At 40.8% G+C, this 16,405-nt stretch overlaps 1 protein-coding gene across 3 annotated transcripts in view; it reads left to right on the plus strand.

The window, feature by feature from the left end:
- CDH18 (cadherin 18) overlaps window positions 1-16,405 on the plus strand; it is a 454,121-nt gene that overhangs the window by 264,201 nt on the left and 173,515 nt on the right. For 2 of the 3 annotated variants that reach the window (XM_073332279.2, XM_073332277.2), the window contains exon 5: window positions 11,554-11,673. In XM_073332279.2, the coding sequence (XP_073188380.1) occupies window positions 11,554-11,673 (120 nt within the window). Of the gene's footprint in view, window positions 1-1,664; window positions 1,762-11,553; window positions 11,674-16,405 lie in introns of those variants that run through there. The other variant, XM_073332280.2, reaches the window with a different exon arrangement.

Here is a 16,405-nt window from a genome sequence, read left to right on the forward strand (position 1 = left end):
CCAGCATGGAGTACACAGGAGGTGGTGAATCTTATTGCTGTGTGGGGAGAAAAGTCTGTGCAGGCAGAGCTCCGATCCAGCAGAAGAAATGTTGGCATCTATGCCAAGATTGGGGGAGAAGGGCTACACCAGGGACATGCAGCAGTGCCATGTGAAAATAAAGGGGCTTCGGCAAGTGTACCAGAAGACAGGGGAAGCGAAAAGTTGTTCTTGTTCTGCCCCACAGACATGCCACTTTTATGAGAAGCTGCATGCAATTCTCGGCGACCCCCCCACCACTACCCCAAAACACTCTGTGAATATCTCCCAGGAACCCCGGGCACCCTTGAACAACAACAAGGAGGACATTGTTGTTGAGGAGGAGGAGGAAGAGAATGGAGACTCAAGGCTGAAAACGCACTCCAGCATGGAGTACACAGGAGGTGATGGATCTTATTGCTGTGTGGGAAGAAAACTCTGTGCAGGCAGAACTCCGATCCAGCAGAAGAAATGTTGGCATCTATGCCAAGATTGTGGGAGAAGGGCAGGCAAATGGAGGATCAATTCTCCCCAACAGCCAAGAACAGTATTTAACCCTGGAGCCCATCACTTCACAGGATCAGTTGGCGTCAGAATATGATGCTGGGGAAGGCAACTCTAGTGAGTACACATTTCCAATCAAACTCTAAGAGTTACATTCTATTATTTTTAATGTTTAATCTGAACAAAAAAGTTGGTGTAGTGGGTATCGGTGGCCACTCCAGCTTCGCAGAGAGTGCCTTCTGAAAAATACTATTTATGTGCATAGGGATGGCCTGGGAATCCTCCATGGAGATCTCTAGGAAGCTTTCATGAAGGTATTCTGCAATCCTTTGCAGAAGGTTTCTGGGAAGGGCTTCCTTGTTTTGTCCACCATGGTAGGACACTTTCCTGTGCCACTCCATTATTAACTCTGCTGGTATCATTGCAGCACACAGCATTGCAGCATCTGCTTCCTTGCCATCTATGATACCCTCAGGAGAGTGATATCACATAGGGTCACTTGGGAGAAACGGGGGGGAGTTTTCAATGCTAGCCCTTATACCGCAAACAATTCAACAAGTAACCCACCCCCTCTCTGGTGAAATCTGGGTCACACAACCACACTTTCCCAAATGTGCAATGGTTGCAGTTGGAAGGGATCAGTGTGCATTGCAAGCAGCATTGAAAAAAAGAGGGTGGCAGCTTCTTGTTTGTCTCCTTCCCCTCGGTGCTGCTTTTGTTAAAAACCAAACTATTTCAGGGGCTTTCCCCTAGTGCCTGTCCTCAAGCACCATTCAGGTTCCTGGGGAAAGGGGGCTTTTCTCAAGTTCCAACTTGTGATCCCAAGGATGTCTTCACAAAGGCAGCAGCACAAGACCTCTCGCCCATAACTTGTGGCCTTATTCTCCATGGCTGGAGCAGCAAACTGACTCTTGCAATAGCCAGTGGCTATTGACTCATTATTATGTTGTGGCTTGCAGTGAAGTGTATTGAGGGGTGGGGTTTTTAATTAAAAATATTAACCTTGCACCAGAAACAATGTATGAACTGTCAATGCTACCCTTGTACTTTGCATTCCTTGCAGCTGAAGCCTTGTCTCCATGTGTCCATCCTCCACACCGGGACACAGACTTTCCCAGATTAGAAGGTGGAAAAAGAAGACTCTGCAGGACATGTTCAATGAGTTCAAGAGTGACAAGATGGAGCTCAGAGCATAGAGATCACACTATCCGGGAACCTGGGTATAGTCAGGGAGTACAGGTGAGCATGCATGGAACAAGAGCATATCATGCAGGAAGAGATGCTGCGGATTATGAAGGAGCAATCAGACATGTTGAAGTGTCTGCTTGAGGCTCAAAAAAGGTCACCTGGATGCTGGAGTCCCTCTGCAGCCTATGCTGAACGTGCTGCCATCATCACCCAGTTCTACATCCTCCTCCCACAAATGTCCTGTGAGGCGGAGGCTGGGAAAGTCTGTTATCCCTTGCACTCAACACCAGGGGAGGGTACCAGGACCAGAAGGTGCCCATTTCGACACCTTTGATTGTTATTGCAGTGCTTCTGTAAGCAAGCTTTCCTTGTTTCTCCTCCCATCGTGTTATCAGCCCTTTTGCCCCAGGTTATCTTACTTTTCTTTGCTGTCTCTTTGTGTTTATGTGCATAATAAAACTTAACTGATTGAGGAGAAAGGGCTCTTTATTCATTGAACACAAAGTGGTTGGTGGGGGTGGAGTATACAGGGGAGAAAATGCAGATCGCAGGGACATTTTGGGAAGGAACAACACAGATACGTGTCACATTACTCTGGCTCATTGCTGAAATTTGTTTTCTACACCTTACTGAGATATAGAGACCCTCAATGTGCTCTTCTTATTGCCCTGGTGTTTGGCTGCTCAAAATTGGCTGCCAGGCGATCTGCCTTAACCTTCCACCCCTGCAGAAACTTTCCTCCCTTTCTTTCACAGATACTGTGGAGCACACAGCAGACAGCAATAGCAATGGAGATATTGCTTTCACTGAGGTTTAACCTAGTATGCAAACAATGCCAGCAACCTTTTAAACGTCCAAAGGCACATCCCATCACCATTCTGTCTTTGCTCAGCCTATGGTTGAACCGGTCCTTACTGTTGTCTAGGCTGCCTGTATATGGCTCCATGAGCCATGGGAGTAAGGGGTAGGCTGGATCATGGCTGGCATTTCAACATCAAAAATTATTATTTTGCAGTCTAGAAAGGAAGTCCCTGCTTGCAGCTTTCTGAACAGACCTGTGTTTCTAAAGATGAGCACGTCATGCATCTTGTCTGACCATCCAACGTTCATGTTGGTGAAATGGCCTCTGTGGTCCACCAGCACTTGCAACACCACTGAAAAGTATCCCTTTCAGTTTACGTACTCTTTGGTGGTATGGTGCCAAGATAGGGACATGTGTTCCATCTATCATCCCTCCGCAATTAGGGAACCCCATCACGGCAAAACCATCCCCTATGTCCTGCATGTTGCCCAGAGTCACTACCCTTCTTAGCAGAAGTCTGTTGATGGCCCTGCAAGCTTGGATCGCTAGATTTACCCACTCCAAATTGATGCCCTTCTGACCGATAGCTGTCTGGTGTTGCAAGCTTCCACAGAGCTATCGGCACTCATTTCTCCACTGTCAGAGCAACTCTCATTTTAGTATTGCTGCACTTCAGGGTTGGGGAAAGCTCTTCGCACAGTTCCTGGAAAGTGGTCTTACACATTCAATAGTTCTGCAGCCACTGCTCATCATCCCATAACTGCATAACAATGTGGTCCCGCCAGTCAGTGCTCGTTTTCTGGGCCCAGAAATGGTGCTCAACTGTGTCAAGGTGTTGCGTGACTGTCGCCAGCAACTGAGAATTGCTCCGCACTATGTCTTCCAGCAGGGCTGCTTGCGTGGCAGCACATTGTTCTGTGCAGCAGCTCCTGTATCGGCTGTGTAAATACTGCAGGATAAGGTGTGAGGTGCTTGTAATGCTGACAACTACAGTGTACAGCTGAGTGGGGTCTATGCTTATCGTGCTATGGCAACCATGTGGGTAACCCAGGCTTACAAAAAAAGGCTCGAAAAAGGCTTGGTTTGTTTGCCGTTGATTTCAGGGAAGGGAGAGTTAAGTGCATCATGGGAGGCTAATGCCATGTTCCAATACCACCTGCGCCAATGTTTTAGTCCCATAAGGCATTGCAAGTCCAATCCAAAATTCCACTCGGCTACATGCGCTGTGGGATAGCTACCCACAGTGCAGTGCTCTGTGTATCGATGCAAATGCTGCTAGTGAAGATGCACTCCGCCGACACAATGAGCGTAGTATGGAAATGCAAGATCAACTTGCTTAAATCAGAAGCTCGATGTGGACTTAGATGAAGTTGACTTAACTTTTTAGTGTAGACATGGCCTTAGAGGCCTTTTCTGCAGATGGTATTACAACAGTGAGAGTGTTATTTCTTCATGTACACTATTGATGTCAGGGAATGCTGCTGTCATGAAAAATACAGCAGATCTGCGTGAAGTCTCTCCAGTTGTCTTTGGTTTGTTGCTGCAGTGTCACATCACAACTATAGAAACAGCACGGCAATTTTTGTATGTTTTTGGGTTAATTTTTATTTTTTTGTCTTATAGTTGCTAGCTTATATTCATTCCTTGCAATACCTTCCAGTCATCTGTAATCAGACTACACGCCAGTTACTTCTGCCAGTTCTGTCTCCAATAAGACAACTTTCTATGAAGAAAACTCACCAGTTTTACTCCTCCCTTTTTTCAAATTCTATACTCTCGAATAGGGTATTACTTGCAATTAAGCTCATGATTCTCTGTCTCTTCAGCAGTCACTTTATTATCTACATAGTGAAAAGGTTGGTAGAGAACAGATCAATGTTGTCCTCAAAGTCAAGAGCACATAAAGTAATGATTTCTTCTTCTTATCTGTAGTAGTTCACTTCTTATTGTCCTCTCACTAGTCACTCTAGGGTAGAGCTTGTTTGATTCTTCTATAGATAACAAACCTCATTTCATATCAGTCTGAATTCCTGGCTTTAATTCACAGCCACATTACAAATTATGTATCCTGATCATCAGCTTTTAGGGATTACTCAGACTCTTCCAGGCTATTTTAGGACAACATTTTGGGTAATAAATCAGTGTGTTTTATTTTAACCCAGAACACTGCTAATGCTATGGTGAAGCATCAACATCTAGCTTGTGTGGAGAAAAACATATTTTTTTTCCCTGTTGATGGGCTGTGTCTGAGATGATTGTTAAAGAATATATTCTAAGAAACTTCCCTGTGATTCAGAGTTAGTGTTACATCTCACCATTTACTGTAATCAGTCTTGATGCTTTCATTGCAGGTTTTTGATCATTCTTTTCTTTAACATTTATTGATTTTTTTCCCACCTCGTCACACTTTTTGAAAAGTCATTGTATATTGTGCACAATTTGTTTTCTTGTCAGTCTTTCCAGTGATACCTGATAAAAGTCTGTTATTGCTTTTTTATAGATATTTTTTGGTCTCTTTATCTCCCCATCACCACCTTCAATTGATGGATAGATTCATCCCATCTGGATTGGATCCACTTTCATGACAAGTTTGCCATTTTAACCTTCAGCTGGGATGCTATAAACAGCTGAACTTCTTACCTTTATTTTAGTATTTGTTAAAGGTGTTTCACCAGTAGCTATTCTTGTGCTTGTTGTGATATCTGAATTTGTTGTTTTGCCATTCAATGTACTTTCTTTGGTTCTTGAATTCTACATTAGGGTGGATTTGGTGGTAATGCTTTATGAATCTCTTCTCTCTCTCTTCTGCCCCCCATCCCCCAGTCTTTCTCATTGTCATTACCAAGAATAAATTTGTGAGCATCTAGAGGAAAATAGGGTGATAAGTAATAGCCAGTTTAGATTTGTCAAGAACAAATCATGCTGAACCAACCTAATTTCCTTCTTTGACTGGTTAAGGCCTGGTAGATAGAGGGGAAGTGGTAGACAGAATATGTCTTGATACTAGAAAAGCTTCTGACACAGTCCTACATGACATTCTCATAAGCATAGTAGGGAAATGTGGTCTAGATGAAATTATCATAAGTTTGGTGAAGAACTAGTTGAAAGAAGAATACTCCAAGAATAGTTATTATTGGTTTGCTGTCAAACTGAGGTGGGGAGGGAAGTATCCACTGGAGTCCTGCAGGGGTCTATCTTGGGTCCTGGTACTATTCAATATTTTCATTCATGATTGGGAATGGAGTGCACAGTATGCTTATGAAATTTGTGGATGGCACCAAGCTGGAAAGAGTTGCAAGCACTTCAGAGGACAAGAATAGTATTCAAGCAACCTTAATAAATTGGACAATTGGTCTGAAATCAATAAGATTAAATTAAATATTGAAAAGTACTACACTTTAGTAAGGAAAAATCAAATGTATACAAAATAGCGAATAGCTGGCTAGGCAGTAGTATGGCAGAAAAGGATCTGGAGTTAGAGTGGATCATAAATTGAATATGAGCTGACAATGTGATGATGTTGTGAAAAAGGCTAATGTTCTGGGGTTTATTCACAGAAGTGTTGTATTTAAGACATGGGAGGTAATTGTGCTGCTCTACCTGGCACTGCTGTAAGGCCTCAACTGGAGTATTGTGCCCAGTGTTGGGTGCCACACTTTAGGAAACATGTGGACAAAATGGAGAGAGTTCAGAGGAGAGCAATAAAAAAATGACAAAAGATTTAGGAAACCAGACCTATTCGGTATGTTTGGTCTTGAGACAAGACTGAGGGGGACATAACAGTTTTCAAATAAGGTAAGCATTATATAAAGTGTATGATGATCAATTGCTCTCTGTGGCCACTGCAACTAGGACAAGACGTAATCTGCAGCAAGGGAGAATTACATTAGATATTAGGAAAACCTTCTCAAGTATAAGGATTGTTAGGTAATGGAATAGGTTACCTAGGGATGTCGTGGGATTGCTGCCACTGGAGGTTTTTCAGAACATATTAGACAAACATCTGTTAGGTACCATCTGAGTATACTTGGTATTACTTCAGTGCAGGAAAGATGGACTACCTGGCCTATTGAATTCCCTTCCCTCCTTCCATTTCTGTGAGTCTCTGTGTGTAACTATAATCACATGCTTAAGTGCTTCACTGGTGCAGGCCAGAGTGTTCAGCAGCTTACAGGATTGAGCCCTATCAGCATGTTATCTGATTCCTGGTTATCTTGCTCGGCATGAGAGAAAGAGAATGTGACGATTGCTCAGGGGACCATTCTGATGGAGACAGGACCACTTCTTCCAGTGGTTTCCTTCAGAGTTATCGTTACCTGTAAATTACTGTAAATGTCAGACAAATGAACAATTTCTTCCAATGAACTATGTGGCTATATGTAAACCAGGACTCCATTACTGCTACCAGTAATGTTAATGAACCTCGTGTAGCATGTATGATTACCTGACTTATGGACGGGTGGCGTATGTGTGCATTCAGTGCAAAGAGCTCCCGGCCCCCAGAGAATGCATACAGGCTTTGGAGACCAGAGTGGCTGAACTGGAAGACCTAAGGGAAACAGAGAGGTACATAGATGAGACTTTCTGGGACGCAGTAGAATGGTCCCTCTCCCAGTCTGACAATCTCTGTACTGTTGAGGAGGATGAAAGTCTCAGGGAAAGAGAACATCAAACTGAAGCAGAGTGAAATGATCCCATAGTTGGGATCCTCTTTCCAGATTATGTCATGGTATCCTGTCACACTAAGGATACCTCTCTCTGGGAGGGAACTCCAGTTATTAGGAAGAGACAGGTAATAGTCTTGGGGGATATGATCATTAGAAACATAGTTATTTGCATGGGTTTGCGATGATCAGGAGAACCACATGGTGACTTGCCTGCCCTGTGTGAATGTTATTGATCTCTTGAGACATCTAAATAGACTTTTGTGTAGAGCTGGGGAAGAGCCAGTTGTTGTGGTACATGTAGGTACCAGTGACAGGATAGGATAGGAGAGAGGTCCTGGAAGCCAAATTTAGGCTGCTAGGTAAGAGATTGAAGTCCAGGACCTCTATGGTAACCTCTGAAATGCTTCCAGATCCACATGCATCATCAGACAGGGAGAACTGCAGGGTCTCAATGTGTGGATGAGATGATGGTGTAGGGAAGAAGTGTTAAGTTTATTAGGAACTGGGGAACCTTTTGGGAAAGGGGGAACCTATACAGGAAGGATGGGCTCCACCTAAACCAAAAGGGCAACAAAAATGATTAGGGTATGGAACGGTTTCCATATGAGGAGTGATTAATAAGACTCGGACTGTTCAGCTTGGAAAAGAGATGACTAAGAGGGGATATGATAGAGATCTATAAAATCATGCCTGGTGCGGAGAAAGTAAATAAGGAAGTGTTATTTACTTCTTCTCAGAACACAAAAACTAGGGGTCACCCAATGAAATTATTAGGCAGCAGGTATAAAACAAACAAAAGGAAAAATTCTTCACACAGTGCACAGTCAACCTGTGGAACTCTTTACCGGAGGAAGTTTTGAAGGCCAAGATTATAACAGGGTTAAAAAAAAAACTAGGTAACTTAATGGAGGATAGGTCTATCTATGGCTATTAGCCAGGAATGCAGTACCACGTTCTGAAGTGACCCTAGCCTCTGTTTGCCAGAATCTGGGAATGGGCAACAGAGGATGGATCACTTGATGATTACCTGTTCTGCTCATTCCCTCTGAAGCACTTGGCATTGGCCACTGTTGGAAGACAAAACATTGGGCTAGCTGGACTATTGGTCTGACCCCCTCTGGCCATTTTTTATGTTCTCAAAAAGGAACCAAGTAAAAAAATAAACATCTAATTTCCCTGAAGGCCTTTATTCACTAAACTACAGCATAAGTCTATATCAAGGAAACCTGAAAATTTTGCTGTGAAAGCATTTTTGACATTGTAAATATTTTTTTTTAAAAATGGTGTTTTTTTCCCAAAATTTGGATTAGTTGGTTATTCAGCGTACATTACCATTCCAAACTATTCCCCTTGGCACTTTTAGAACTACATATTGGGTATTACTTCTACTTAGTTGATACTTTGTTTGTAACTGTAAAATATGGTTATGTACTTTCAGAATCACCTTCCCCCCCGCCCCCCAAAAAAGTTTTACTTTTTCCTGTGTTATCAAAACTAGGCTGAATTGATTTGGGAAATCAGAACTGTAGCCATATATTAGTCTGTCTTTTTTTTTCTTTCTTTCTTTCTTTCTTTTTTTGCAATCAGAATGTTGTAAAGTTATCTAGAGAAGAAAAGCTGAAGAGGATAACAGTCTGTGTCTCTGCAGACAAAACTTTAACATTTAATGAGGAAGTTTAATAAAAAGTAAATGTCCGCTGAGAATGCAAATCTGTATGCATAACTTGCTGTGATTTGCTGCATTGTTAAAATCTCAGATGGATCAATGTTGAACGAAAACTTTAAGAAGTGAAAATAAGGTGAAGATTTCTGAAGGCTGAGAGTACTTGCCTGCCTGCATGAACTGCTCTGGGCTGAATTCTCAAATGAATTCGCAAGGATTGTAAAACAGCAACAGCGAACAAGATACAACTTGAATTTCATTCTGCACAAGGAAACAGTAATTTCTGCAGCAAAGCCATAACACTTGGATTCCAATGGTGCGATTTGATAAAATGTCCTGAGTATGCATTCTAGAAAGTCTTTATTTTTCATTTTTGTTCCTTTTTAACATCAAATAAAAATGAAACCATAAATAAATAATTAAGCATGAATGCATATTTATTGCTCTTTATGAATAAATAATAAAAATGCCCAGATTATTTTAAACTATGGTGTCTTCTTGGTATAGAATCATGATAGCACTTCAATCTATGAATCTTTTGCCAATGTATCTATTTAAAAGAGAGAGGGACTGTTAGAAAGGTGTTTACAATGAAATAACATCAGCTTTGGACCTTACTCCTCCTATGCCTTCTGAAAAAGCCCATATTCATTGACATGTAGAGACTTCTTCAAACCTCATATGTTTTCCAAGCTTTGGGGAAGGTGCTTATATGGGGCTAATATGTTTTGACAGGGAAGGCATCTGCTGGTAATTACTGTTTTTGAGGATAGGAAGAGATTGCAGTTTTTACCGTATTTTAAATATCTATAGAAGCTGCCTACATGGGCAGGTGGTTTTGGTTAGTATGTACATTGTAATGAGTAAAATCACTTTGTTCCTGTGTCCTGGCATTGACGGTGGCCCAAATAAAATAAAATAAAATAATACTTCAAGGTAAAATAATAAATTCATTAATAAAAAGTATAAGTAAATTAATACGGAAAGTCTGTAGTCAGCAGAGATTTTAGACTAAACTAAAGTACAGAGAAGATATGGCTTTTCCACGTTGATGTTTATATTATTGCTGAAGAGGGTGGAAGTTCATTCTTCAGGTAGTTAGGCAAGTTGTGAAACAGAGGAGGGGGCATTTGCTGTTAGTTGAAGTTATCTGTCATGATTTGCTGAAACCTGTACATGAACATTAAGCATGGGCATCACAGTAAAAATGGCCATATGGATTTCAATGACAGTTTAAGGAAACAACATTTTATTTCTCTTTTCAGCTTATTGTACTTCAACAATAATTCAGTCATCTTGAACCTAAAATAATTGCATGCCAGTGTATCTGTTACATTTCTATATAGGTTATTAAAACTTGGATAAAAATAAATGGTCAGGTCATTATCAGCTGATTGAGCTATATTTAACTTTTCAAATTAAACAAGATATTCTCAAATTTCACTCTTTCCCATGTATTCAAGTTATTTATGTGAGTGGAATTAACAACTACATCAGATAACAATTCTCAACATTATAAGGCATATGCTAATCACCAGCTTGGAAGTAGAAAGGAACTTTTATGTCCAGGATATAACATTGCACTATAGCATGGATGCTTCCTCAGCATTTACAGGTCCTGATCCTGCAAAGCCTCACATGCTTGCTTGACTATGACTCTGAGTCCCATTGGCCTCAAACAGTTCAATTCATGGTGCATACGTATCTGCCAGATCAGAGCCATAGGCTTCAAATATCACTGCCAGCTTTACGATAACACTAGAAATGGGCTAATGGTCTATTCCAATATTACATTTCTTATATGTCTCCTCATTGATATTGGCCAACTCTATGTGTGGAAATAGGAAGTGTGAGGCTACATGGAGTAGTGGGACAAGAATGAAGCTCCAAAACTTTATCCTCCTTCCACTAACTGATTTCTTGAAAATAGTGTCCAAATGAGATAACAAAAAAGATTCATAATCAAGTATTTACTGGGGAAATTACAGTAAATTTCAAAGTTTCTTTATTGCAACTGGAGCCATCACAAACTTCTCTGCTTCACTTTATCTACACAGCAATTCACACAGTTTAATCTCTCTAGAGTGCATTTTATAACCCTATTCCACTTTATGATGTAGTTGCAACTGATAATTTGTTAAAAATATCTGTTAAGTACAGCAAGAAGGCTGCTCGCAGATGTTTCTGTTAATTCTGGAATTGTGTCTCTGAAATTCCATTTGTAGTCTTGTAAAAAGCAGTTTTAGGTTTAAGTTTTTGTTCTTTGGAATCTCCTGATTTCTATACTTCAATTGTTGTACACCTTTCATTGATTTCTGGAGCTCCACTGATGTGATTTAAAATGAATATATCTTTCAAGATTAGTATCTGCAGTAAATGGTGGACTTATCCCAACATGTATAACTTTGGTGGTTCAAAATCTTGATCTGAATATGAATTTTGAAATTGCTGCTATCCTTACATAATGAGCTGAAACAAAACCCCAGACCTTAACACTCATAATTTTTTTTTGCAGTTAGATACTAAGGTGATAACACCTTAAAAATATGGAAGGATGGGAAAAGGAGAAGCAACTCTGCAATTTGATCCCTTCACTAGCTAGAAAGAAGGGATTTCGGGGGGGGGGAATTTTGGAAGTGCATTTAAAAATAATTGTTTGACAGGAAATCTAGAACTTTTATCAACTAAACCTTGTTTTCCTGGATGTACAGGTACCTCTGTTCTACAGGTGACAGCTACAGATGCAGATGACCCTACCTATGGGAACAGTGCCCGGGTGGTATACAGTATTCTTCAGGGACAGCCATACTTCTCTGTTGACCCTAAAACAGGTGGGCACTTTATATTTCTTATGGTTTGATGCACCTGATAGATTGCAATCTGGTAGATTGTAACCCAACATATGAAAGAATTGTTTTTCTCCTATTAAATTCTACCATTGACTTGAACACCCTTTGAGCTATGAGAATTGCAATTTTGTACTCTTCATTCAAATGACATGTCTGTGTATAGAATTTATTCTTCAAGGAGTTGTGATATGAACCATTCAGCCAAAGTGGAATATCACTTTTTTGTACTTTCAGGTTTAGGCTCAGCAAACCACTCAACTGTGCCTATTAAATTATTATTGTATATGCTTTGTCTTGCCTGTAGGACAGGCTTAGCAGGATTAGTGAATGTGAGCTTCAACACACATACCATAAGAAACAAATATTATGTTTGTATTTCTAAAACTGCAATATTGTCATTACACTGAAAATGTGTTCTATATGACTCAAGGAGTAGAATGAGCTGAAATGATCAGGTTTAAGCTCTGTGCATCATTTATGCTCCCCCCCCCCGCCCCCTAAGATACATAAAAGCATAAAACAAGAATAAGAAATCCAAATAGCTTATTAGAAAGAGTAAGAAATGTCTACCAAGTGAGGTGTTTAATACTGCTTGAATTTCCTGAACTTCATTAACCTATCCATTGTTCGATGACAGACATTTTATTTTGTTTAACGTGATTTTTTATCTTTAATAACAAGGCTGTTTAATTTAATACAGTATACACTTCGGGTTAATTTAATAATTGTTGTTTTTCCTTTTCCCTCCCTTCAAAAACAAATCCTTGTAAGCCAGCAAAATTTTGCTATGGAGCAAAGAGATCACAACTACTATTTATGACAAAAAAATAACGCTTTTGAGATTGTATGACATGAAATAAATGCAGACATACTTTATATGCATATATATTCACAGGAGACTTGTTACATGTGAAAGTGTGTGTGTGTGTGTGTTGATCTCCCTATGCACAACTGCTGGAGGAGTAAATTTACTATGTGAGGTAAGAGTATCTGAATCTGGCTCTTGGTGATTATAAAACAAAACATTTTTATCAGGAACAATGGGTTCTTATTTTCCCTGACATGTCTCAAGACAAGAAGCCTGTAGACTCAGATCGAAAAACGGTATTTTGTGCTGTGTCCTTAAGAGATGTAGTACAAACCTCCCCAGCTATGGGGGCTGAAACAGCCCCGGGTGCAATTTGAGGAGTCTAAACCATGTTGCCTATCGGCAGCAATGCCACCCAGAATCCACTGTTGTGGTGCCCCACACACATTCCCTCGTCTGGGATTTGGAGAGATGGCCTCTACTCCGTTCCTATGGTGGCTGGATACAGGATTTTCACAACCCATTTTGCTGCCACAGTATAAAGCAGCATAAAGATTGCAGAACGGGAGGGAGAATTTCCACCCTACATCATTTCTTGATGAACTTGATAAAACAATAACAACAGTTTGCTAACTTATATCTAGCAAAACTGATCCAGGGTACCAAGAAAGACATTAATGAGGCTTGGAATATTTTACACTTCAAGTTGCTCATGCAGCTTCCAGTAGGGAAGGGTCATCTTCTGATTTAGAGTGTTGAGAACAAAATCTTTCCAATATTTAATTCAGACAACTAGATACAGGTGTGTGTGTGTGCGTGTGCACATGCATAGATGTATCAGATCCTTTAGAAAGAATTCAGTATGTTTTAAAGGTGATAGAATATCTGTATTTGATTGGCCAAGCATTATGATGTGTTTGATAGTTGATTTTTTCAGAATTGTATTAATGTAGGCCTTATAGAGTAAGATAATTTTAAACTAAATTGCATTTTAAAAAGCTTAAGAAGAAAATTGGAAATTCAGAGTTAAGTTTACGCAAATTTTCTCAATCTTTGTACCACACCACACTATGCACCATCCACATGATATCAGATCACAGCTGTGATAACTATAGTTCCCATTGTTGCCATCTATATTTCTACTTTATTTTGTCATTCTAATGCAATGTTGGATCTAATTCATTCTGGAGAATGAAATATTCTGTAAACTGGAGCCATTACTTAGCCAATGGATGGCTCATAGTGCAGATTTGGTTATGTGTGGATGTTTGAAAGTCAGGCCCACATCAGGGAAGAGAATAAGACAGTTGTAGTGGTCTTTGTACTCAGAAAGTGGATAGGAGTAGATTTAATGTTAATTTCTGAAGCCTTCATGAGGATTGGCCTTATAAACTTAAGTGGTCTCAAGACTTTATGTAGATGATAAGATGTGAAAATATTATGACTTCTTGACTATATTGGAAATATGAGATGGGAGAAAGATAGGTTTTATTCCTTATAAGGAAGGTAAAAAGTGAGACAGTGATAGAGATGGCTCATGTGGGCAGAGAAAATTGGAGAAAGGTATTTGACTTGACAGGTAGTTCCGATAACATCAGTATACAGAGTTTGGTATGATTCAAGGGGGGAACTAAGATACTGGAAAATGAAGAAAAAGATGTAGTGTGTGGCTTTAAGGTGTTGTAATCTAGATGCAGGATAGTCAGAGATATAACAGGAGAATATGAACTGTTTGACAGTCTTTGTAAAATCTTAATTCTGAACTTCCAGATTTTCAATCACTTCTATTCTTTACAACTACAGTAGATTACTTTTCCTGAAGTCTTTATTTCTTCTACTCTATCATAATGAAGATTTTATCTGGCCATTCTCTTAGTTTATAACTTAATATACAAAATAATGATATACAAAAAATAAATGTAGATGGATTTGATACAATCTGGAGGGGGGAGAAAGAGAGAAAGTCTTATAAACTCCCCAGGAGTCCATGCTATGGTTATTCAAACCCACAGGGTCCCTGTAACAGTTCTTAAAGCTTCTTGGAGTCTTTGGCTAGAGACATCTTAAATCTTTTATAGCTAGCTGTCTTTTGTGAATACTGACTTTAAGAAGTACACAGCTTGTAACTACAGATAGTTTGAACTCAGTTCTGTGCAATTTACAATTCAAGGACTCCAATTCTGGACTTCTCAGAAGTATGGTATCAAATAACTCAAAAATTAGATCATCACACTTTCAAAAGTTATCAGAGTTGAAGAGAATAAAACAATAGTCACTGAAGAGAATAAATCAAATCTGAAATATGTTGATCAATGGTGGGTTTTTTTTTTCAAGTTAAACTTTCAAAAATGCAACAGGTTTCACATTTTTTAATTGTTATGTCTTAAGGCATTTGCTTAGCTACCCTCAAATAAAAATAAATACATAAATAAAACAAGTCTCCTTCCCTGGCAAAACAATATGTGCAAAATTTTCAGGCAAATAATTTAGTTTTCATCAAGGTAGAGGGATGCCAGACTCCTGCCTCAAGTGGAAACTTAACCCTGGCCAACTACTATCTAAGCTTAAGGTTTATAACATGCTTTGATTACAAAAAGGTGCTCTATACGTTTTAAGTATTATTATGTATTTACTTACTACTCTTAGTAGTTCTGCTGTGGAAAATTGAACTGGACTCTTTCCTGCCTTGCTTCACATCTTCAGCAAATGATCTATGTTCTGAGTATAGAATATTTATTACTGATGCTCATGAAAGAGGCAAAAACTGAAGAGATTTATTTTTAGATCCTAGGTTATGTTAGCAGAATTAACCTGCATCAACTTGATGTGGGACCTGAATGTGACAGATATATAGGGAACCTACGGTAATAGTCTTCCCCCCTCATATTATAACTAATGACATTATAAGGCAGGGATGGCCAACCTGAGCCTGAGAAGGAGCCAGAATTTTCTAATGTACATTGCCAAAGAGCCACAGTAATACGTCAGCAGTCCCGCGACAGCTTCATGGCGACAGCCACACCGATCAGTGCCTCCCCCGTCCCTCACCGCACCTCCTGATCAGCTGTTTGTGGTGTGCAGGAGGCTCTGTGGGGGGAGGGAGAGAGAGGAGTGAGGGCACTGCAGGCTCAGGGAAGGAGGCGAGAAGGGGTGGAGTGGTGTGGGGGGAGTGCCTGTGAACCAGGGGTTGAGCAGTGAAGTTGGCTCCCGTAGCTCCAGCCCCGGAGTCGGTGCCTGTACAAGGAGCCGCATGTTAACTTCTGAAGCACTGCATGTGGCTCCAGAGCTGCAGGTGGCCACCCCTATTATAAGCAGCAGTGAGCTGGAGCTGGTTCACACTGGTTCGCTGGAACCGGTTGTTACATTTAGAAGCCCTTTTAGAACCGGTTGTCCTGAAAGGACAACCGGTTCTAAAAGGGCTTCTAAATTTAACAATTGGCCAAAAGTGACACCTTAGGCGCCGACTCCATGGGTGCTCCGGGGCTGGAGCACCCACGGGGAAAATTTGGTGGGTGCAGCTCCCCTCCTAGCTATGCTACCCTGCCCCTAGGAGCCAGAGGGACCTGTGGGATGCTTCCCAGGAGCTGCCCCAGGTAAGCACCGCTGGGACTCCCCACCTCACCCCCTCGGCAGGTCCCTCTGGCTCTTAGGGGCGGGGCGGGGCGGGATGGGCACCCACTACGGTGGCCCACGAGACCCTCCTGCCCGGATCCAGGGGCGGACAGGGGAGGGGGGTGGATGGGTAGGCCACGAGGCGGGCGGGCCACGACCCCCTCATGGGGTGAGGAGGGAACTGGTTGTTAAGAGTTTGGCAGCTCATCACTGGTTATAAGGTAATTAAGTTATCAGTGGATATGAATGGTTATAGAACAAGTAAATTGATAAATATATTAGGGTAAAATGGCA

This window comes from Lepidochelys kempii, chromosome 2 (genome assembly GCF_965140285.1).
Source record: "Lepidochelys kempii isolate rLepKem1 chromosome 2, rLepKem1.hap1, whole genome shotgun sequence".
Classification (NCBI taxonomy): Eukaryota; Metazoa; Chordata; order Testudines; family Cheloniidae; genus Lepidochelys; species Lepidochelys kempii.